General features: G+C 36.9%; 1 protein-coding gene across 2 annotated transcripts in view; it reads right to left on the bottom strand.

Moving 5' to 3' along the window:
- LOC106883016 (sushi domain-containing protein 2) overlaps positions 1-26,399 on the bottom strand; it is a 105,754-nt gene that overhangs the window by 29,284 nt on the left and 50,071 nt on the right. For both annotated transcript variants that reach the window (XM_089358978.1, XM_089358979.1), the window contains 2 exons: positions 22,689-22,842; positions 5,616-5,867 (listed from right to left, as the gene is read on the bottom strand). In XM_089358978.1, the coding sequence (XP_089215104.1) occupies positions 5,616-5,867; positions 22,689-22,842 (406 nt within the window). The remainder of the gene's footprint in view (positions 1-5,615; positions 5,868-22,688; positions 22,843-26,399) is intronic.

Raw genomic sequence — 26,399 nt, 5'->3', positions numbered from 1 at the left:
CCAGCTGGGTGTCACTTTGATAGCATGCACTGCTCTCTCACTCAATAATAATAATAATAATAATAATAACAATAATAATAATAATGATAGAAAAATTTGTATACAGAAGAACACTTTGTAATGGAGTACAAAATGTATTTAGAGAATGATTTTACTTTGAAAAAGATTCATAAATAACTAAATAATATGCAATGATATATCCTATACATTAGTATAAATGTTACAGTGTTGCATAGATATTGTTAAAGAGAATGAGATTTACATATAATTGAATAATAAAACATTTCAGTGTATACATTTCCATCAGTAACGATGACACATGATTTAACTGGTTTGTATGTACATCACATGTGTTTACACAAACTCTTTTTTTTTTTTTTTTTTTTTTTTTACAAATGTAATAGATATAATTAAACTTATATTGTAGCTAAACGAGTATAAATATTTGGACATCAATGAAATGTTTTAAAACGGCTTTCGAGCTAGCCTCGTCAACAGGGTATATGTTTAAGTGAAATGCATATATAGATAAAAATATTTTTTTTTAAATGTTAACCTTACACAATAACAGTACATAAAGGGCATTTAAGTACAAATAAATACTGAGTTCATGTAAATATATGTATAAATGAGTAAAATAATATATAAAGTGTGGCTAAAGTGCTTAGGATTTAGTGCTGTGTGATAGGAAGATTGCCGATGAGTGAAATTAATAGGTTTAAATATTTGAGGGTTCTCTATGTCCAATGTCTGCAAAATGACATCAAATCAAGATGCTTTTTTGCTTTGAAAATAGGATTTTATAAAATTCTGTCGTACAGCACCGCCATGTTTTTGTTATACTGGTCTGATTTTTTTTTTTTTGGCTGATGCCAGTGCTGGCTGACTGGTCCCGTGCCAGTGACACATAAAAAGCACCATTCGAGCGTGGTCGATGCCAGTGCTGCCTGACTGGCCCTTGTGCAGGTGGCACGTAAAAAGCACCCACTACACTCTTGTAGTGGTTGGCGTTAGGAAGGGCATCCAGCTGTAGAAACATTGGAGTCTGGTGCAGCCCCCCCCCCCCCCCCCCCCGGCCTGCCAGTTCTCAGTCAAACCGTCCAACCCATGCCAGCATGGAAAGCAGACATTAAACAATGATGATAAGCTGCCAATTCTTTTGAAAATCAATTTGGCCAACACAAAATGGTCTTTTAATAATCCAAAGAGGACAACTGCTATAGTTTTATAGGACGTATTTGATGTCTAAAACCTAACAGTAGCAACAACAGAGAAGTGAGGAGAGAACAGTAATGTTACTGAGAGTACAACATGAATTACTGGTGTATTAAGTGCTTTTGTTTCAGTACCATAGAAGATACCGGTACATAAAGTTGTGTTTATATCAGTCTATCATTCAAGTGTTCGCTAAAATCTATATCTATGCTCCGTGGTTCAATACAGCATTAACACAAGACAAGACATCATCCTAATAACAATGAGTATTGTAGCTTAATCATATATACGCACACACACATCTATACATATACACATACATATATATATATATATATATATATATATATATATATATATATATACACACACACACACACACATATATATATATACACATACATATATATATGTGCACACACACACATTTTTATTCTTTTATTTGTTTCAGTCATTTGACTGTGGCCATGCTGGAGCACCGCTTCTAGTTGAACAAATTGACCCAGGACTATGTGTGTATACATCAGAGCACTGTCCAATGTCCATTATAAATATTACAGGTTATTTATATTTGTTGTGCAGCCTCTGAAGATTTCATAATGTAATCCGCTTATAAGGTTTTCCGTTATATAACATATATTATCAATGAAATACCAAAGTGGCAAACGGCTTATTGTCTGTCTTTATGTTCTGAGTGTAAATGCTGCATTTCATCTTTCTGGGGTCAATGAAATAAGTACCAGTTGAGTACTGGGGTCAAAGTAGTTGCCTATCCTTTTCCCTACTAGAATTCCAGGCCTAGTGCCTTATAATAAAAAGAATTGTTAATGAAATACATGTAAGATGACAAAACTAATTTATGAACAAACTCCTGTTTTGTTTTATATATACATATATATTCACACACAGACACCCACACAGTATATTCGACAGTCATCTCGCTATTTGGGGGTTTAACCCCACAGGGAAAAGTGGTTCTATATTGTAAATAGACTGCTTATGTTTTAATACGGATGTGATCATCGTTGCACAGAGTAAATTGGTTGTATAATGAGAGTAAGATCACCTCGTCTTATCATCTGCAATTTTTTTTTTATGATGATGACTTCTTGTATTTTTGTACATGAAAATAATTTTTACAATTTTTAATGATTTATTTTCTTTACAAAACTTGAAAAATAAATTGCAACAACAAATAAATAATGATATAGTTAATCTATTTTGCAGTCATTCAATAATATACTAATTGCATATGTGTTTCAATCTCACAGGTCTTGTCAGTGCAATTTTGAATTTGAAACTTGCATAAGAATTATATTTATAATATAGTTACAAAATCACACACACACACACACATGGGATACAACTTTTTTTTCAAAGATGTTATTTTGAAGACATGATTATGTGGGATGTTAATTGCTTTTACTCTTTTACTTGTTTCAGTCATTTGACTGCAGCCATGCTGGAGCACCGCTTTTAGTCGAGCAAATCGACCCCAGGACTTATTCTTTGTAAGCCTAGTACTTATTCTATCGGTCACTTTTTGCTGAACTGTGAGGTTACGGGGACGTAAACACACCAGCATCGGTTGTCAAGCGATGTTGGGGGGGACAAACACAGACACACACACATATATATATACATATACATATATACGACGGTCTTCTTTCAGTTTCCGTCTACCAAATCCACTGACAAGGCTTTGGTCAGCCCGAGGCTATAGTAGAAGACACTTGCCCAAAGTGCCATGCAGTGGGACTGAACCTGGAACCATGTGGTTGGTAAGCAAGCTACTTACCACACAGCCACTCCTGCACCTTTATCAAAGATTTTTCCAATTTCCCCTTTAACTCTTTGTTTTCTTTGGAGCAATGATGCTCCCAAGTTCCCTAAAATGTTTAAAGACTTTTGGTCTCATTTTACTGAATGAAACTATGTCAGTGGGATGATGTTGCTGCATTTTGTAATTAGGGATCTTAGAAATGATGACAACTGATAAAACTGTCATTGTCAAATTAAAAAATGCTTTAAGTTACTTGTTCCATAGTTTATTTCATGTGTACTGTATTGATTTTTTCTTTGTATTTTGCTATTAATAAAAAGTCCACGATTAAACAAGATTTTTGAGGAATTCTATACACTGAAGTTGAAAAAAAGATTTTGAGACATTATGAGAACAAGGACAATTTTCACTCCAAACTAAACATAAACGCCAACATTTAAGGAAATGTGAAAAATATATTTAATATAAAATTGAAATTTGAGCCAAGTCATGTCATATATATATATATATATATATATATATATATATATATATATATGGATACAGGCTAGTGTAAACAAACAAGAGAAAGGAAGTACTCCTTATTAGATGAAATATGGCATATAAATTAGTTGAAGCTGAAATTCTGCCAATTATCCTCTGAGTTTCTCATTGCAAGAAATTTGGACAAACAATATTTGAGGTTTTAGCTACCAATAAATTATTTGTGTATCTATCTAGCTAATGCTTTTCTTTCTATGTGTGTATATGTGTATATACACATTATTAATTACATATACTTAATGTAAATACATGTTTTTTATGGTGGCTGCAATAGCATGGTGGAATATATACACTCTCAAGCACTGGATGTTAAAACAACTCAGTTATGGACATGCTACATATATATTATGCTATATATATATTATGTGTGTATTATGACGGGGTGTTGAAAAGTTCTCAGCTTTAATGAAGGCAGAAGGCCTGATTCGAGGCCCTACCTTCTGAATTCTTTTACAAGGCTTAGCAAAACCGAAGGACCGTTGCGATAAGTATGTAAATCTGAGAGGGGAATATGTTGAATAAAATCATAATTAACTGATTCTCCTGAATTTTCTTTTACCCAAAACCAGGGGGTTTTCAGCAACCCCTTGTATATATCAATCATCATCATCATCACTTAATGTCTGTTTTCCATGCTGACATGGGTTGGATGGTTTGTTTGAGCAGAGCTGGCAAGCCAGAGAGCTGCACCAGGTTCCAGTCTGATTTGGCTTGGTTTCCATGGTTGGATGCCCTTCCTAATGCCAACCACTTTACAATGTGCACTGGATGCTTTTTACATGAACCAGCATTGGTGCTGTTTATGTGGACCAGCACGCATGCTTCTTGAACGAACTGGAATGGGTGGTTTTTATATCGACATAAAAGAATGGAGATTCATACATTTTTAGCCTTACACGCATTTCAGATATATTGGTACAGCATAATTCTGCAGTTTATTAATTGATTCATATTTAACCAACCAAATGTATGTATGTTTGTGTGTGTATATATATATATATATACACATCATCATCATTTAACATCCGCTTTCCATGGTAGCATGGGTTGGACGATTTGACTGAGGACTGGCGAAGCGGATGGCTACACCAGACTCCAGTCTGATCTGGCAGAGTTTCTACAGCTGGATGCTCTTCCTAATGCCAACCACTCTGAGAGTGTAGTGGGTGCTTTTCACATGCCACTGGCACGAGGGCCAGTCTGGTGGTACTGGCAACAGCTATGCTCAAATGGTGTTTTTTATGTGCCACCTGCACAGGAGTCAGCCAATGTTTTGTTCACATGCCACCGGCACAAGTGCCAGTAAGGCGAAGCTGGAAACGATCGCACTCAAATGGTGCTTTTTACATGCCACCGGCACAGGAGCGAGATCGCTGCTCTGGCAGTGATTCCACTCGGATGGTTCTATATATATACACGTATATACAGTAGTCCCTCAACTATCGTGAGTGTTATGTTCCAAAACCCCCGTGATAGGTGAAAATCTACAAAGTAGTAGTACTGTACTGTATATTTTTTGTTATTATTTTTATAATTTGTATATATTTATTTTATCATAAATGCAAAACAACACCATGGAGGAATCAATGTAAGCTTAAATAACTGTGATAGGTGAACCGCGATATGGTGAGAGGTGAGGGATTACTGTGTGTGTGTGTGTGTGTGTGTGTGTGTGTGTGTGTGTGTGTGTGTGTGTGTGTATATATATATATAGGTTATGAGTGACAGTGGTGTCAATTAGACCCAGAGGTTTCAGGTAATGCTGAGTAAGTGCTATGGATAGACCAGTTAAGCTACAGGTTCCGTGGTTATGTGAATAAGGGGTCCAACGTAGGTCATATGTCAGCATATGTATATAAAGATTTACTTTTCGTAATGAGATAAAAAAAAAAAAAACAAGGCTGTGTATAATATAGAACATTTATAAATAGAATGTCTTACAGCTAATGTTCTATATTATACACACCCTTGGTCTTTTATCTCATTATGAAAAGTAAATCCTTATATATATATATATATATATATATATATATATATATAATGAAAAAATGTATAAAAACGAAACAAGGCTTACCAACAGAAAATTTCTCTTCAAACATGCTCTGTTTTGGTGTGAAGTTAAGATTCAAGGTAAAATCCCCAGTGGTATAAAGCATGGGGGTGACACAGCTTGCTATGAGAATGTCTTTGACCATACATGGGAATGTAATATTGAGTTCCTTAAATACTGCAGTGAATGATTCAACTTGTGGAAAGCAAAGTCCATAAAGAGTTAAGGGCTGGCCACCAAGCATATGTCCGAATCTTGGAGTTACTGATAATTTCTCTGCAAAAGTAAATAAATAATCAATAGATATGTGTAGAGAGAGAGAGAGAGAGAGAGAGAGAGAGAGAAAGAGAGAAAGAGAGATAGAGAGAGATACATAGACAGAAAGAAAGGTTGGATATATATATAAGTCATAGATGACAGAGAACTAGTTTGATGAAATTTTATCTAACAATATGAAACTCCAAATATCGAAATAAATATTCTACATGTTTTGAAGAATGATACATCAAGGAGCTTTTTTATGAGTACTATCAGATTACTTGAATCTATATAATGTGACATATATATATATATATATATATATATATAGATATGCAGGGCAGGGAATCATCGCTATCAATCTGGAGTAATAATTTGTAGTTTTGAAATCAGTAGTTCTTTGACTGCTATTTCTGAATTCTCAGTATGTTGGAGAAGCAGGTTACTGTCAATCCCTATATATTTATGATTATATATATATATATATATATATATATCCTTTTATCAGTTGTTGACTGAAGTTCAACAGTTTTGGGAACTCGAACAAAAATACAGAGATGAAGCATGGAGTAATGCATTTATAGTATCAAAGAACAAGAATATATATATAAAAAAGATATAAAAACGCACAAAAAGAATTATATACAATAATCAAGAACTTTCAACCCAATTTTTAAAAAATGTAGTGTGAAACAGAAACAGCTGTCTTTTTGGCAATGATAAGCAGAACAAGCAAAGAGGATACTAAACAGACAATATAGATGTGAGGTGGGAAGAAGAAGAAGTACTCAATACACTGATAATGATAGTTAAGTGGGGATCTTAGCTGTAAATGTATATGCCAGGGATAGTCAAATTTGCTTAATATAAGAGCTACCTGTAATAAACTTCATGTTTGAGAGCTGCAAGTTAGAAACAAAATTTAGACACATTTTTGTTACATAAACAATTTTTCATTTTTTTTTCTTTTACCATAATTTTATGCAAGTCATAATAAATTCATATATGTGATAATATTTGTTTATGTATATAGTTTTTAAAACTACTAATCTGTATTGGTTATAATAATCACATGCACTAAATATATTCCTCTTCTTGTAACATGATTGATAATTAATATGATAATGGACTAAATGGACAGCAAAGTAAAATATGCAAATTTGCATTTCAGTAGTATAAATTTTGACCGTCAAATATAAAACTAAAAGGGGGTGGGGTGAATATTTCTAAAGATATTTGTTTTATGTGGTAAATATATAGAGGATAAACAAAAATCAAACCAATAAAATTGGAAGAGTTTTCATTTGAAATCAACTATGTCACTAAAATCAAAGTGTTTAAAAACTTCTAAGACAGACCATGCTGCAATTATCCTGCTATTAAAGCTGTTATACACTGCTTGTAGAAGTTTTGTAGGTCATGTTTTAATCCGATACTTACTACCTTAGAACAGTACAGAATTATATTTTTATGACAGAAAGACCATGCTGCAGTTATCATGCTCTGTCACATGGGGTGTTCAAGATTCCCCCATAACAGAAATTGGTTTTTTTGCAATGACAGATTTCATAATATTTTCAATACTTGAAATACCTGTCTGCCAGGTGTTCCAGGAGAATACGTACATATTTTCGTGTTAAAACTACTGTCGAGGTTAAACCGTAAATTTATATTCAACACTGATTATTATGCAGTCATAACAGCTTTGCCCTTGAAACGGTTTTCTTTTCGCTCCAAAAATGGGAAAAACTCTGGAAAGCTGGCATCACTTTCCATTCGTGCAACTTAATCCTGTATTCCTCTTCATCACCATTGCTGACATACCGTCTGTCACAACACTTAGGACTTTATTCAGTAAAACAATGGCCGTCTCTAAGGGCTCTGAAAGGTGCATTTTAAATGTCAATGCTCAAAGTTGTTTCAGAAGTGACTTTTATCTTTTACCTGCTCTTTTCAGTCGTTAGACTGTGGCCATTTGCTGGAATTTTGGCTGCTCAGATTAGCCCTGATCAAATACACCTATAATCAAAGACCTACCATCCATGGCTATCTTGCCTTTTTTCATATGTTCAATGTTTCCCTTTCTAAGATGGTAGGTGTGATAAGAGGGAGATTTGGCTGTTATTTTTAGCAAGTTAAGTGATCACATAGAGGCTTCTAAATACTCTGTAGTTGTCTATGGTTGACAGACTGAAGTGAACAAGCAAAAACTGGATGTGCTTTTTTTGGTGGGGGGGGGGGGGGGAGAACAATGAAACATTTCAAAAGCAAAACTGTTATAAGTGGTGCATAATAATTAGTGTTAAATATAGATTCACAATTCAAATACTGAAAGCAGTTTGAAAACTAAATTAAAGAGTACAATTATTTTAAGACTCAACTGAAAGCAGTGAAATTTAAATGTTAAGTTTGAGATACAACCTACTCCACCCCCACCCCTAGCAGTAGTTTTAACACAAAACCTGTTTCTTTTTTGTCAGCATCTTGTCTCACATTGCATTCATGCGCATAATGTGATCGAGGTCAGGATTTAAACTAATTAAGCTACCTGCGACTACTCCCACACCTTCAGCACATATAAACCTTTAACCCTATTACACGTGACCCCAGTCCTCTGACATTCTTCTATAACCCTTGCTGACCTGAAATTTCTTTAATCTCCCTGCCTCTCACCATTTTTTTCTTCAACCTCTCTCTAAACCTTGTATTAAAATTTGGATTTAAATACTTAAATATTTGAACGGCATTTTAATCCAGTGGCGTCCCAGTTCACATCCAGTAAATGATTATAAAACTTTTTTACTTTCTATATTCAGCTATGATAATAAAAGTGCCTCAGAGCCAATAAACTTTCACAAGCTGCATGTTAAATGTCACAGTGCCCCAGGTGGCTTGCAAGCCATAGTTTGATCACCTCTGGTTATCCAGTGATATATATATATATGTATATATATATATAGTCGAAGCACATCTGTTGTGATGTCCCATTATTATTCCTACTGTATTTGTGTAACATGGTTCGTTTTTTTTTCCCGTCCTTGTTTTTGTATACATTCGCCGCTTTCTCCCAAGGAATCTAATGCTCTTAGCTTAGTTTTTCCTTGGGGCTGGCCAGATTGGAGCAATATCGAGAGTAACCAGCCGAAATTGCAAAGATAATCTGGATCTCGACTGAAGAAAGAAAACCCTGAATGACCTGTCCATGTTTTCTTTGTATCGTCTGTCTGGATGTTTTGCGCTCTTGTGCCATTCTGTATTATTTATATATATATATATATATATATATATATATAAAGAAGATCTGAAGAAGGAAATGTAATTCCGAAATATCATCGGATAATAGATAACCAAATTACAACAGGTATATAGTCCATTTTTTGTTCTATAGTGCATTGTTGTACCATTCTAAACTTTTTATTCTTTACAAACAATACACAATGCTTCAAGCGAAGTACAATACTCTTTCACCGATATACTCTTTTACTTGTTTCAGTCATTTGACTGTGGCCATGCTGGAGCACTGCCTTTAGTTGAGCAAATCGACCCCAGGACTTATTCTGTGTAAGCCTAGCACTTATTCTATTGGTCTCTTATGCCGAAACACACCAGCATCGGTTGTCAAGCAATGTTGGGGGGACAAACACAGACACACAAACATATACACACACATGCATACATACATATATATGACAGGCTTCTTTCAGTTTCTGTCTACCAAATCCACTCACAAGGCTTTGGTCAGCCCGAGGCTATAGTAGAAGACACTTGCCCAAGGTGCCACTAGATATAACTAGAGGTACTGTACAGGAATATGTGGGTGTGTTTGTTGCTATGTGAGATATGGTAAAGGTACATGTTAGTAGCAGAGGTACAATAGAGATACATCTATGTCAGTATGTGTGGTGTAAGTATAGAGGTATATATATATCAGTCAGTAAATGATGCTTTGATCATGGACTGCTTGATCAGGGAGTTGATCACAACAACAACAACAACACTACTATTACTAGTTAAACACCCACCATAATCACTACTATTGCCCCCCACCACCCCATAACGTGTCAGGTATGATTATTATACCTGAAATGTTATGGCTTCATTACCTGTGCCTCACCGCTTCCCTCATGACTACCATCACAGCCACACAGCAGAATGGAATGTAGTTCCCTGCAACATTTACTTTAGCAAACCAACAGTAATGGGAGAACAAACTGAGGAATCAGTTTTGTGGCCTGGGCTGAGCTGGTTTCCACTATAAAACCACTCACATGCATTAGCCAGCGGCTGGTGGGTGGTGGTACAAACAGCACCAGTAATGGTGGTGGTGGTAGTAGTAGTAGTAGTAGTAGTAAAAGAGAAAAATGGTGAAAATAAGAAAAGCAGAAATCTGAATGCCATACCAATAGTGCAAGTAACCTGTCCTTGATATGGTCGTTTTATGTCTATGCATGAGTTAGAACAGTGCTACTCAAAGTGGTGGTCCGCAGACCAGCACCGGTCTGCGAGCCATCAGCTGCTGGTACACAGCGAGTTTCCAGCAAAGAAAGAAACATTATAAAATGCTTATGTAATATTGTATTATTTGTTTACAAAAATAAATATAAGATAAAATTGTCAACTTTTATTATATTCATTATATATATTGGCGTTAGGAAGGGCATCCAGCTGTAGAAACTCTGCCAAATTTAGATTGGAGCCTGGTGTTGCCATCCGGTTTCACCAGTCCTCAGTCAAATCGTCCAACCCATGCTAGCATGGAAAGCGGACGTTAAACGATGATGATGATTATGATGATGATATTGTTTCCGGGATAAATTAATATTGCTAAGAAATAAGGCTGTGAGCTGGCAGAAACGTTAGCACACTGGGCGAAATGTTTAGCAGTATTTCGTCTGTCTTTATGTTCTGAGTTCAGATTCCACCGAGGCAGACTGAGCCTTTCATCCTTCCGGGGTCGATAAATTAAGTACCAGTTGTGTACTGGTGTCAATCTAATCGATTGGCCCCCCCCCCCACCTCCCCCCAAATTTCAGGTTTTGTGCCTAGAGTAGAAAATAATATTACTAAGAAATATTACCGGTCTCTGGCATGTTTTTTATGTATGTTTTTTCCATGCTGATATGGGTCAGGTGAATATATCATTAAGGCATTGTTTAACAGCTGCATGCCCTTCATACCACTAACGCTTACACGTTTTTCAAGTACGGATCCCTTATTCTATGTCTTTGAAAGTAAATAAAAAACAGCTGATGTTAACAGGGAAAATGGGTTTCCAAGCCAAGATAATATTTTCTCCAATTCTCTGAAGTTCAACACTACAATGGCCAGTCCTGATTTGAAGGTGCATGGATCAGTGGTTAGAAAGTTGGGCTCACAATCGTGAGGTAGTAAGTTCGATTCCTGGACCAGGCTGTGTGTTGTGTTCTTGAGCAAGACACTTTATTTCATGTTGCTCCAGTTCACTCAGCTGTAGAAATGAGTTGCGATGTCACTGGTGCCACGCTGTATCGGCCCCTTTGCCTTTCCCTTGGACAATATCAGTGGCATGAAGAGGGGAGGCTGGTATGCATGGGTGACTGCTGGTCTTCTATAAACAACTATGCCTGGACTTGTGCCCAGGAGGGGAACTTTCTAGGTGCAATCCCATGGCTATTGATGACCGAAGTGGTTCTTTACCTTTGTAGTCCTGATTAAAAATATTGCAATTGAAAAATACCACTTGATATTGTGGCATTTGTTTGCAGTTTTTATGTGATGTCAAGACAAGGATGCATCAACACACACACACACACACACACAATGAGCTTTGCTGAGTATCCAGCTGCATTCACTCACAAGGTATTTGTCAGTTAAGGGATACACTAGAAGATATTTGCCCACCCGATTGCCACATAATGGAATTGAACCTAAAAACCATGTGGCTTTGAAGAGAACTTCTTAAGCACATATACTGGTATCTATCTATGCTTATCACACACACACACACATCTCCATCGTTTAGTCTGCTTTTCCTTGGCAGCATGAAAAAAGCAGATGTAATATGATGATGATCACACAAACACATAGTTCTGAGTGTGTGTGCATGTGGGTGCACACACACACACATATTCACTGTAGTTAATGGGTGTGTAACCAGTCCTAGATAATAGACCAAAACTTTTAGAATGTAGTCAGTCAATAGCACCCCCACCCTAATACCTAGTGATATACAAGGCTGTGAGAGAGGGGGGAGAGAGGGGGGAGAGAGGGGATTAAGTAGATAGAGTGAGAGAGTATGGTGGGGGGGGGGGTGAAGAATAAAAGATGAGTAGGGTGGCAGTAGTCTTAATTTTTGTGTGAATGGAACACATTCTTTGTTCAGTTATCAACAGTAGACACACCCATTTTCTTTTTTTTCTTTAGAAGGTGGAGAAAGGTTCTATGTGTATATGTATAGAATATATGAACACACTCTCACACACACACATAACAACAACAACAACAACAACAATAATAATAATGATAATAATAATAATAATAATGATAAATTCACAGGTATAATATATATGTATGTATGTATTTATTCATATTCATAGTAAGCAGGAACGAAGATATTACTAACATCTGGGAAGGAGATTGGAATTCAGGAGGTGTACTCAGTGTAAACTGTATGTGTGTGTACATGTGTGTGTGTGTGTGTATGTGCACCAGGGTTGCTGTGGGATCACTGGCAGGTCAAGGGTGGAAGAAGGATTTCAAACATTCGTAGCAAATGTGCAGAGGTAGTTAGTGGGAAAGGGGTCCTGTGAAATAAATTTTTTTTTTTCAATAACACAAGGAACTCCCTAGATGTAAGTTGATTGATTCTGTTACCTTAGTGACCAAATTAACTGTGGAGTCTGGCGCTCCGAAAAGGGTAGTGATAATTGCTGCCAGTTAAGCCCGCAAAATAGGGAGTTGAAATATGGAAGGATACACATACTTGGCACTGTGTACATAACCCTTACCGTACAGGAACTGAGTATATTCAGTTCCGTGCATGTGCACCTGAAACATAGGGACCAAATTAACTCTTTTGATTGTGAGATACTTTCCAGAATTCTCAAAGTTTCGTATGACGTAGTATGGATGTTCTATTTTTACTGGCCAATGGAAAGAGGCTGGGAAGACTAATTTACATATGATTAGCCTGTTACATCACCAGCAAAAATTTTATCAGCACAGCAAGGGTCAACGGTGATTCTAATAATTAAATGGGGAAGAAAGTCAGTGATGCATGATAACATTGCCTACAGTATGTTGTGGTTGGTAAACTACCACTTCCATACTGTAAACAAAGCTGTGAATTACACATAAAGGGGCATTTCATTTTGGTCTCACTTGTAGCAGACTTAGAATCTATGGCAATACACATGTGCTGCTACCACAGTTATTGCAAATTAAGACAATATCATCATTGTAGTTTAACGTCTGCCTTCCATGCTAGCATGGGTTGGACGATTTCACTGAGGACTGGTGAACCAGGTGGCTACACGAGGCTCCAATCTGATTTGGCAGAGTTTCTACAGTTGGATGCCCTTCCTAACGCCAACCACTCCGAGAGTGTGGTGGGTGCTTTTACGTGCCACTGGCACGAAGGCCAGTCAGGTGGTACTGGCAACAGCCATGCTCAAAATGGTGTATTTTACATGCCACCTGCACGGGAGCTAGTCCAGCGTCACTGGCAACGATCGAAGTATATTAATTTTTCTATCCACTTGTGTTTGATGTGGATCAAAATATTTGGAATGCCATTTTTGAACCTTGAGTAAAGCAAAGACATAAACAGTGGAGATAGACAAATCTGATGAAGTGCTATTACATGGTTGGTAGACCAGGTAATAGCAGCACATAGTGCGATTGTATATGTGTATATATATATATTCTTTCATTCTTTTACTTGTTTCAGTCATCTGACTGCAGCCATGCTGGAGCACCATCTTAAAGAAATCGACTCCAGGACTTATTCTTTGTAACCCTAGTACTTATTCAATCAATCTCTTTCACCTGCTAAATTACAGGGACATAACCACACCAGCATTGGTTGTCACGGGCTTCTTTAAGTTTCTGTCTACCGAATTCACTCACAAGACTTTTGGTTGGCCCGAGGCTATAGTACAGGGTGTTCAAAAAGTCTATCCGCAGTGAATTTTATTTGATCTTGCGTATCACCATGGTGCTACTTCAAGAGTTTTTCGGTGAACGGATTATTTCGAAGAGACTTTGGCCACTAAGATCACCTGATTTAGCACCACCAGACTTTTTGAACACTCCGTAGAAGACACTTGCCCAAGATACCATGCAGTGGGACTCAACCTGGAACCATGTGGTTGGGAAGCAAGCTTCTTACCACACAGCTACGCCTGCACCTATATATATATATACAGGAGTAAGCACATGAAATGTGCACAGAGTAACGGGTTTTTTTTTGTTATGTTTCTGCTGCTTTTAAATAAAGTATATATATATATATACATATGTACATACATACACACACACACAGATAAGTGAAAATGGATGCCTTCAGTGTATGACAAATTTACCATTCAGGTTGAGTCTCAATCACATTAAACTCCTGTCTGACTATGTACCCTACACTTAGAAGTTGCTAGGGTGTGGCACTTTTTCACACAGCTATCCTCATCTATACCAGTGCAATCGTCTCTCTTGCACACCACAACTGATGCTTCTTAGGTCTAACTTTTCTCTCAAGGTAGTTACACTCTGTCGAGTATGCACACTGACATTACACATCCATCGGAGCATACTGGCTTTGTTTCTTGCGAGCTTACGCATGCCCTCAGCAGTCAAGGTTTCACTGCCATGTAGCATGGCTATAGTCTGATGAGCCATCCATAGGGTTAAGCCCTCTATGGATGCAAAACCATTGGCCATTCCATTACTGGACACAGACTTAACTGCATATAAATACATTACTGCTCTATGTTTTAGAGTATGTTTGTTTTGGGGATAAATGATACATTGACGATATATATATATATATATATATATATATATATATATATATATATATAGTCACTGTATCGTTTTTAAACACAGCATGTCCATATTAACACTTCGCACAAGAGTTTTATGACCGAAAAAGAAATGGGCACTAGTTTCATATACAGTAGTAGTAACTGTGAATTTGATGAATTTGAAGGATTTTTCAAAAGACGGAGCAGTAAAATCAAATATGAAAGTGCAACAAATATAACCACATGCTTGATAGAGAATCAGATATATCAGTTACTTATTATTCCAAGATGACTACCACAGTAAATTTAATTTCTTCAATACATTTACATTAAGTTTAATACTTAGATGGCTAATTAAAAACCTATTGTTCTTCACAAATTTTTGGAAGAGAGTGGACCCTGTCACAACCTCTGATTGGTTGAAAGTAATTAACTATTTTTTTTTTTTTTATATATATATATTTTTTCCTGATAGAAATATTCCAGAAATAACTGAGGAAGAAAACCATTAAAAAAAAAAGGTATACAAAATAAATTAAAACAGTATCATGGCTTCTTATTGGCCTGGAGGGTATTTGAACATTCTTTTGCTATGAACATTATCACGGGGATTAGGAAGCTAATTAGGATTATGAAGTAATGGAGTACAAACGAACATTTCAGCAAACAATACACTGCAAGGAAGAAAGCCTGAACAAACTTTTAGAAGTTATATCACTATTTCCATACTCGTTGTGTTCCAAAAACCCCTTTTGCATTTCACTAAATCCACAATTTAGTCTTTAAATTAATCTGAACACATAAGGGTTGTATTTTAGAAATACAGAGAAGGAAAAAGGTCAATTGTATTAGAAAACCATTATTGCCTTTGTTTCCATGTGTGTGCATCTATCTATGTCTGCATGTGTGAATTTATTTCATTTCGTAGTTTTCTTCAAACATTTTGATAAATTCCAGCATTCCTCTCACCCTTTTTTTTGCTTACCTTTATGGTGCACCTATGTTAGATGGGCTAAACTTCAACTGAAAATCTAATAATGTGCACAATTCTTCTATACTGTAATTCTGTTATTACCTAACTGTCTGAATGTTTTGCATTCTTGTCCCATTTTTGTATTTTATATATATACTCTTACTCTTTTACTTGTTTCAGTCATTTGACTGTGGCCATGCTGGAGCACTGCCTTTAGCTGAGCAAATGTACCCCAGGACTTATTCTTTGTAAGCTTAGTACTTATTCTATCGGTCTCTTTTGCCAAACTGCTAAGTTACGGGGACTTAAACACACCAGCATCGGTTGTCAAGCGATGTTGGGGTGGACAAACATACAAACACACATGTATATACATATACATATATACGACGGGCTTCTTTCAGTTTCTGTCTACCAAAACCACTCACAAGGCTTTGGTCGCCTGAGGCTACAGCAGAAGACATTTGCTCAAGGTGCCATGCAATGGGACTGAACCCGGGGCCGTGTGGTTAGTAAGCAAGCTACTTACCACACAGCCACCACACACACATATATATATGGTGTTTAATAACTCACTTTATATGGCTATATAGTTAAACAAAATTTTAATATTTTTATATTTCGCTGCATATGCCTACAATTAGAATAATTTTGAAACAAAAATTCCATGACAGATTAATAAAAGGGCTTCCATTTGTTAAACTATATTCCAAACACCACATTTATATATCAATATAAAAAAAGAAGTTATACATGTTTTATGAAACCAGTCTAAGTTGTCAATTATTTTCGAATTTAATTGGAATACATAGGGAGTGTATTTTAGTTAGAAAGGTTAAAGGTGATGAGGTAGTACTGTTAGTTAATACCATTTAAATGTTTGTATAGCACCAATTTGGCAAAGAACGAGGACAGGATCTCTTTGGTTTAATCGGTAACATGGCCACCTGGCATTGACATATACATGGTTTGAGTTCATGGAAGAGCCTGGTCTCTTATTTCAGTCCTAGCTTGGTGTTCGTATAATTTATATCTATCTATCTATTTACACAATATATGTATGTATATATGTATGAGTGTTTGTATATGTATGTATGTATGTATATCTAAAACCTTGGTAGATACAGTTATGGCTGTAAGAGCAGGCATAGCTGTATAGTAAGAAGTTTGCTTCCCAACAACACGGTCCCAAGTTCAGTCCCACTGCAGGACACTTTGTTTTCTACTACATATTACCATTGCTTGACAACCGATGTTGGTATGTTTACATCCCCATACCTTAGTGGTTCAGCAAAAGAGACTGATAGAATAAGTACTAGGCTTACAAAGAATAAGTTCTGGGGGTCGATTTGTTCAACTGAAGGCGGTGCTCCAGCATGGCCGCAGTCAAATGACTAAAACAAATAAAAGAACATGTCTCAAGCTCCATCCATTATCATATCTCTTTTCTTTTTTTCTCTCAGACAGTTTCTTTGGCGCAGTCCTTCCTTCCTTTATAAAACAGTATGGTTTGAAAGAGATTTGCTGCATTATTTCTGGTAGGTTGAGTGGCTGCACAGAGGATCCCTCGCTGACTTATGTGTATGTATGTCATTGATGCTGTTACAGTTAATCTCCAAGTAAGCCCAGATTTAGCAGATCAAAGACCAAAGGCATTCCAGGTGTGACCATCTAGTTTAATTTTTCAGGCATGTGAAGCTAGAATTACATTATCCAAGATGTCCTTCCTTTTCCACTTTTTTTGTGTGTGTGTGATTTGAGGGAGATTTGGTTGCCATTTAAAAAAGCACTTTATACAAATAGATTTTTTTTATCTGTTTAGTCAAAGCTAAAGCTTTATTCTACCACATCTAATTCTTCAGATACTTTCAAAGCAGCTATGTATAAGTATATGTGTGTGCATGCACATACACACATACATGGCGTAGACAGTCATGCACATAAATATCCTTCTAGAGTACATCACCTTCCACACACACACACATGCACAATATGGCTACATTATCTATAATACTTAAATCATATTTCATTCATAACATCCACAGCAACAAAGTAAGCAAGCCTTCACTACAGATCTAGGATTACATGCAATAACAACGATAGCACAGAGATAACGCAATCCCAGTTAACCACACCTATAATCTACGCTCTGCTAACATGCTCCGATCAAGATTTTGATAAGGATAAGAGAGCCAGTATAGCTGTAACTAAAAGTATAAATAAATAAGTAAATCATTTCTGGAACAATCCAGTGAGTTCTGTTGCTGCCTGAGAAGAAAAAAAAATATCTGATGTTGTAGCAGGAATGAGAATAATACAAAAATATTTTTTGCCTTGGACAAGGGTATCATGATAATACGAAACCAACAAATAAACAGTAACATCTGAGGAAATTTGGTACAAAGTTTAGCCGTGTGGTTTTGGGTTCAGTCCTGCTGTATGGCACATTAGGCAAGTATCTTCTACTGTAGTCTTCAGTTGATGGTTAAAGCCTTGTGAGTGAAATTTGGATGATAGAGATTGTGTGAAAGCCACCCAGAATGATTGTTTTTTTGCTTTTTAAACTCTGCCAAATCAGATTGGGGCCTGGTGTAGCCATCTGGTTCACCAGTCCTCAGTCAAATTGTCCAACCCATGCTAGCATGGAAAGCGGATGTTAAACGATGATGATGATGATGATGACTTAATCTGTCACATTGTTTAATGCCACCATCTATTTCAATGGGTGTCTTTAGCAGAGATCATTCTGTTGCAAACATCCGAGCCAAGTCTTCATTCATAGTAAAACCTTCTCCTTTCTTGCCACCAGTCTTCAAGATCCTAAACAGTACCACATGAGCCCTGTGTCCTCCTTTTGATAAAGTCATTTAAAGAAACCAAAATCAATAATGATGGTTTATCAAACAATTCAACAAAGATTGGGAAGTGTTGCCTGTTGTTTAAGCTCCAACTTAACTAAGCTGATCAATGGTCAAGTTCTACCCAAGACCAAACCATTTTTTTGCTCTGATATAGTATATCTAGAACTACATTATCCAATGTGTTCGTCCTGACAAAAGGGTAATGAGATTTGAGGAAAATTTGACTGCTATTTCTTGCAGATTAGGTGTCCATGTTGAGGCTCTCATTAACAAAGATTGGGAAGTGTTGTCAGTTGTTTAGCTCCAGGTCAGCTTAACTCAGCTGATCTACCAAGTATATCTAGGAATACATTACCGAACGTGTTCATCTTGACAAAAGGGTAATGTGATTTGAGGGAGATTCGACTGCTATTTCTTGCAGGTTGGGTGACCATGCTGAGGCTCTCGTTAACTTCTTGACTGGAAGTGTGTGCTGTTGTGACAAGGGGTTGTAAAAACAGAACAAAAAAAAACACAAAAAAACTACTACATATAAATTCTCTTCAAAAACCAGCCTGCTACCCCCTCTCCCAAAGAAAATGGACTGAGTTTGCAATAGAGACAAAGGAAACATCCTGTCCCAGCAGGGTGAAAAAATTCCCTCTCCACCAATCAACACCTTAACAAATTTTTCCACCACACCCAACACCATCTCACTACTATTACATCATTCTTCAGGTCTCTGATTTATTTAAACTATCAGGGATGGATAAGGCCATGCTACAACACCTGTTTTTTTTTTTTAACTATTTTGTCAGTTTTTTGTTTTTGTTTTTGGGTGGGGGACTGTTTGTTAACTGTTAAGAAATGTTTATAAAGAACTATTTGTATGTTGGGTGTTTTTGGTGTTTTACAAGGGCCATGGTTGACAAAGAATGACATTCCAGAGGTAGGGGAGGAGGGTTCCATTCTGGAGAAAGAATGGGAAAATTATGAGGTGGTGGAAGAGGTGGGGGAGACGAAACAAAGTATTTAGTACCGAAGAGAAACTGTCTTGTGTTGCGTAAAATACCAATCTGCAGCCATAGTAGTGTTGCTGTGGGTGGGGGATCAATTTCCACCCAAGGGGGTGGGGGTCATACACACACCCACCCATGCAAGAAATTGAACATTATCTTTAACCTCCTCTCCTTGCCCCACTGCCTCACCATTGCAACAGAAAACTAACAAAGATGGCAGAGGGGGGTGAGGGGGGGGGCAGAAGAGGGAAGGAGAAAATGGGATAGAAGATCTCCTTGGAACTTTAATAACCTTACCATTACAAGAGGTTGAAGTCCAGAGGAGGAGAAGAGGTGGAAGGGTCCCATCTACTCATTATCCCCACACTATCTTGAATTCTATTACATCAAGCTATTTCTGTTCTAGAACATTCACACACACACACACACACACACACACATACACAAAATATCCCAGATAAGACTTCTAATGGAACATGGGTGGTGGTGGTGGTGGTGGTGAGGGAGAGAACATCCCCACCCTGTCCATGCCATGGTGAAAGAGAATGTTGTTTAATCTGTCGCTGCGCTGCTTCACGTACCACCCTTCCATCCATCAACTTCTTCCACCGTGCTTCGCACCCCCACCCCCACTCCATGCCGGCGACCCACCTCCCCCGACCCGACCCAACCCAACCCCCCCACCCCTACCTCTATACCTCATCATGTCGACCATTTAATGGTGAACTTGATACATGTGAAGCTGAAACTAGCAGAGAGTTTAGCTAATTGTGCCTAGCCAGGAACAAAAAAAAAAAAAAGACAAAAAAATTGACACAAAGTTTTAGGCATTTAGAAGTATATGTGAGTGTGTGTGCGTATATGTGTGTGTGTGAGAGAGAGAGACCATGTGTGCAACAGGCTATTTGTATATACTTAGGTGAATGCCTATATATAATGGGATATCAGTGAAATAGCCTCTGTGTTGGGTGTGTGTGTTTATATACACACACACACACAGAGGAAAAGAGAGAGACACAGAGAGAAAGAAAGAGGAAAAGAAAGAGTTATATATATATGTATATTTTTTTTTTATTATTCTAATACAAGAATGTTGTTGACTGACTTTGTAGCTTCGGCCAGCCAAGCTACCATCGGACTGCACTGCATTAGAGTTAGTCTAGCATTCATATAGTCTCTGATGAGTTAAATAAAGTCTAAAAATACCAAAAGCAACAAAAATACTGTCACACCTTGAGTGTGCTTAACAAAAAAGAAATACCTACAGGTTTGTTTACGAAGTTCTAAATGCTTGAATAAATCTGAAGCAATAATGTAATCCCAAATTTAATCAATTAAAATTTTATCCAAAACACCTTTCCATAACAAGCAACCACAACAACTTAGTCCGACAATGGTTTGGCTGGCTGAAACTTTGAAGTCACTGTCAACAACATTCTTGTATAGAAATAATAAATTTGTACTCTACATAAGTATAGAGTAACCCACCAAACTGAACTGAATTTGTTTTTATTAAAACTTAATATAAAAACATTAATATATACATATATATATATATATATATACGAATACCCCATGTATGTATATTTGAACCCAGAACATAATATATACTTATATATATATATATAAAAATATACACATGTGTGCGTATGTACATACATATAAAAGCACCCACTACACTCTCGGAGTGGTCGGCGTTAGGAAGGGCATCCAGCTGTAGAAACTCTGCCAAATCAGATTGGAGCCTGGTGCAGCCATCTGGTTCACCAGTCTTCAGTCAAATTGTCCAACCCATGCTAGCATGGAAAGCGAACGTTAAACGACGACGACGACGATGATGATATATTTTTATACACACACACACACAATCACTTTCTTGAAAAATGGATAAGGGTCAGTGACACACTATGCTAATTTAGTCAATTTTGTCAAGCTCCCTTTTCAGTTTGTAAGAGAGAAATTAAAATGTAATAAAATGTTTTAAAAGAAATTTAAAGTACCTCTGTGATAACTGTAAACCTAGTTCTGGGCCACCCTGTATATATATATAACTAAACACACACACATATATACAAAAAGAAAAACAACAACATTCAAACACATGTACAAACAAAATAAATATGCATGTATGAATGTACATGGAAATGTGCATACATGTGAGAAATGTATAACATAGTTTCATTAGTACCAATGTAATATCTCCCACACTGTACACAAATAGAAGTTACATCACTGATAACTATGAAAGAGGAGATCCCTATAACAAATATGTGACAGATATCATTCATGGGATATCCAATTGTTATAAAATAGTAAAGTACATATTTCACATGATGACCACATGAACATGAAATCAGTAACCATTGGTTAATATTGTATGGGGACACAGAGAGGACAGTGGTGGGGCTGTAGTTTCAGAGTGTCGTAATTCTGGAAATTCCCCACTCCCTCCCCACCCCACTGCCAATGATTTTTTTTTTCTGAAACTGCTCAAGAAAAACATTAACCAAGTCAACTGGAGCAATCTTGGAGGCGGGTGGAGATTTGAAGGGCATGGACTCAACCTGTTTTGCTGACCAATACAATATAAAAGAAAGGAAACATAATCAGGTAAAAAAACAAAAGAACAACAAAAAATGAGGTGAGGATACAACCCCAGGTTTTGTGTGTGAATGTGTGTATATGAGGAGGACACACTGTAGCAGATTATGTGTGTGTATGGATGGATGGATGTGTGAAGTGGGAAGACTGCTACAGATTATGTGAGCATTTTTGGGGATAGACATAAAGTACATACTTCCATATTGTGAGCGTGTGAGAAAGAGAGAGAGAGAGAGAGACAGACAGACAGAAAGAGAGAAAGTGTGTGTGTGTGGTTGATATATTGGTAGCATCCATGAGCATGTACGAGTGCATTATGCTGCAAGTGCACTTCCAGTTTCTGTATGTGTATGGGTGTGTGTGTATGTGTGCAAGCATGCGCATGCAAATGGACAAAGGCCAAAACTTACCGTCCATGCAAGGTTCAAACTGAACGTCGGTCAGATCAATCCGGAAGAACCATTTACCAGGTGTACCAATATTGCTGCTCTGTGAGATATTGAGGGCAGATCGGGTTCCTTCGATCTGGTAATGTGCAGCACCGTTTCCTGCATCAAGTCCAGCCTGAAAGAATTAACAAGACTTCTGGTAAGACGTTTGCTCCCCTTGGTGTTGCAATATTAATTTTCTCAGAAACCATTAATTTCTGCGGAACACAAGTAAAATCTGGTATACATAAGTGTGTGTGTGTGTATACATTACAGTTAAGTAACTCTACCATTAAATACCATTCCATGGTTTCATATCATTTTCAATATAGAAAAGTGTTAATCCAAGTGGCTATGGCCATGTACAGATATGTGTGCATCTGGTTGTATATATACATAAGAAAAACAATACTTTATACATACATACACTTATATATAAGTTAGGATGAAAGTTGAAATGTATTTCTATACTTCAGGACCTCTTTTATGTTTATATCAAGTCTCCATTTACTCCCCTCCCCTTATCTTCATTACTTTCTCATTTGGTAGGTAGGTAGATGAATTTTGGATCCATCTTAACACTGTGCCTCCTTGTTATTGCATTATCTCCCTCCCATTACATTGGATCTGCCCTATTCTATTCTAACTCACCATTTGTATTTCTATTGCTAACCATCATTCGGTTTGTCTGTCTCCATTACTCCCTTCTCTGACAATCATTACTGACATGTCACTCTTACCATTACCCATCTTTATTACTTCCATCACTGTCTCTGTCACACATTGATATCCACTACTCTCACAGTTTCCTTACTCTTTCTTCCTTCCTATCAGACCATTCAGGCTTTCTATTCAACCTCCTTGTCAACAACCAACATGTTGCTGTCTATCAATGGTTCTCCCCCACTATTTCGTACCATACTGGTTCTCCTCTCTAACTCTCCTCAATCAATCCCTCGCCCTAGTTCTCTATTTCCCATTACTCTCTATTCTATTCCCTTGGTTACGTTGGCTTAAGTGAATGGAGACAATATAGATTAAAGAGTATTCTTTAGCTTTGTCTAGGACAAGGCAACACCTCTAGGGTTAGTGCTACAATAAAATGTACCCAGTGGTTGTGTATAGATTAGGGGTTGAAGTAGATGTAGTAGTGGAACTGATGCAGTTCCTCAATAAAATTGCTATATCATAATTCTATACATTTACAGCCTGATAAGCCTTCCTTGACGAAACTCAAAGTGAAAGTGACTCTTACAAAAGAAATAAATATTTGATGCTACATAATTTAATTAATATTTGTTGTTCTTAAGTCATTTAGGAAACATTATTAATATCTACATTTAATGTGTGTATGAAAATCTACAAATACGATGATATGAAATGAAAATGAATCCAAACAAATAAATAGGAACAAAATTAAAGAAATCCTTAAAGAATAAAACCTTAGCTGTTCCAGAAAATATAAAGAGAAGATAAACTGAATTAAGGATGTAAAAATCCTACTGTTTTCCAATCTTCCTTACAGCATGACAAAGAATATATAGATTTACTTTTAAATATTAATCAACTGATTGAAACAATTGGCAACTAATTCCTTGTATTGTATACTTTGTGTTAGTTGAGACAAAAGAGGAACCAAGAAATTGGATATTATCCTTGAATATCTTAATGGCAGTTAAGCCTTAAGAGAACAGATGTACTAACAATCTATCAAAACCCAGATACAAAGGAAGAAATGGGGCTGGCTGGGACGCAATCTATGGAATTTCGTTTCCAGTATTACAAGGCAAGCCCTCTGACAAAAACCCCAAGGAAGATATGAGCATGGCAGACCAACAACATGGACAAGGTCCACAGAAACTGAAGCACTGATAGGCAGCTACACGAGGGGACAATTGCAATCCATTGCCAATGATCAAGATAGATGGAGATTCCTTGTTAGTGTCTTATGCTCCACGTGGAGTTAAAGGATTAAAAAAAAAAAAGAAAAGGAGACATAAAATGGTTGTTTCTGATGTGGAAATTCACAACTCCTAGTGCTAGGAGTGCTTTAGGTCATGTCAGCTCAGTGTGACTAAGGTCCAAATTTGTCCTTCAGTGGGTTGGGTGATGCTTACTGGGAACATGTTAGGGACAAGGAAGATTTGGAAGGGTAGATTAATCTTCACTGAATAAAATCTGTGTTTCATTGTTTTGGTGGATTGAGACATTGTAAGCTTGACATGGAGAAGTTTGTTTATTAAGGGTCATCTCCAGTTTACTAATTTAGATGAAGAAGAGGACAACAATAATGATGGTAATGTTTGTGGTATTGTTGTTGCTGTTGTTATTCTTGTTAGCTCTATTTGATAGATCAGAGGAACAAAAGGAATGGTGGTAAAAGAAACAATATATTCATAAGCTAATGGTTGTAGAGTTGCTGTTGTTTCGCTCTGATCCAGCAAAACAAGTGACAAAAGTTGTTCCTGCTGTGACTATCCCATTTTCTTTTCAGGCAAAATGCATTTAAGACTACTTATCCAGGTGTCCATATTTTTTTTCCCAGCAGGTAGAGTGTGATTTTGAGGGAGATCTGGCTATTACCTTGAGTAAACTGAGCAACCACATAGAGGTTCATTCACTATAGTATGTTGTCCATCCTTTGGCTGGCCTTTTATGGTAACCAGTCTAGGTGGATTTTGTGTTTGTGTGAGAGTAACCGTCCTGAAATAAGTTACAACTGAAGTTTTAAGAGGGTTAGTCAGGACTGAAGATTTTAACCCTCTGGAATAGGAAGTCAAGCCTTTACAATTCAGTCTGTTGGTCTGCTGCTAAGTTACAGGGACATAAACACACACATATATATGTAAATATATATGATGATCTTCTTAAAGCGGATCAGACAGATTTCCATCTACCAAATCCACTTGTAAGGTTTTGGCTGACCCAAGGACAATAGAAAACACGTGCCCAAGGTGCCACGCAGTGGGAAGCAAACTTCTTACCACATAACCATGTTTACCCCTATATGTACATACACACACACACACACACACACACACACATATATATATATATATATATATATATATATATACACACACACACACACACATGCATACATATACATACATAAACACAAAATTATTTTACACAGTTCATAGAATGACCGACTAACTAACCTCTTCTGTGCAGGAGGTGTCAAACAGGTTTGGAACCTGCTTTTTTTTTTGTGTGTGTGTACTGACCTACAAAGGTTACGTGTACGTACACACATACACACGCATCCATCCAAGTACACAGATAGATACTCAAACACACAAGCATACATATAATACACTAATGAATATAAACACACAACCCCCTCCCCTCTGCCAATGTAAAAACACATATACAAATGCAGGAAGATTAACAAAACTGTATATATATTACTGATAACAGATTATTTGTGGCTGGCTCCACATATACACACTATTATACAATAATGGTTGTCGTAACCTTCTTACCATCACCAATACCATATTTGGATATGACCTACTACAGCAGAATATTTTCTAGAACAATGCTAAAAAAAAAAAAAGACTATGACATCACAATACCCCATGGTGGGAGATAATGGTAGATGGAGAGAGTTCTATGCAGTTGCCAATTAAATGCTAGCTAACCCCCCTGCTGTCTTTAATTTGGAGAGGGTTAGCTTCTATGTAATAACTT

This window comes from Octopus bimaculoides, chromosome 10 (genome assembly GCF_046866305.1).
Source record: "Octopus bimaculoides isolate indiv1 chromosome 10, ASM4686630v1, whole genome shotgun sequence".
NCBI classification, from domain to species: Eukaryota; Metazoa; Mollusca; class Cephalopoda; order Octopoda; family Octopodidae; genus Octopus; species Octopus bimaculoides.
The sequence above is the reverse complement of the archived record's forward strand: the minus strand, read 5'-3'. Positions and strand labels throughout refer to the sequence as shown.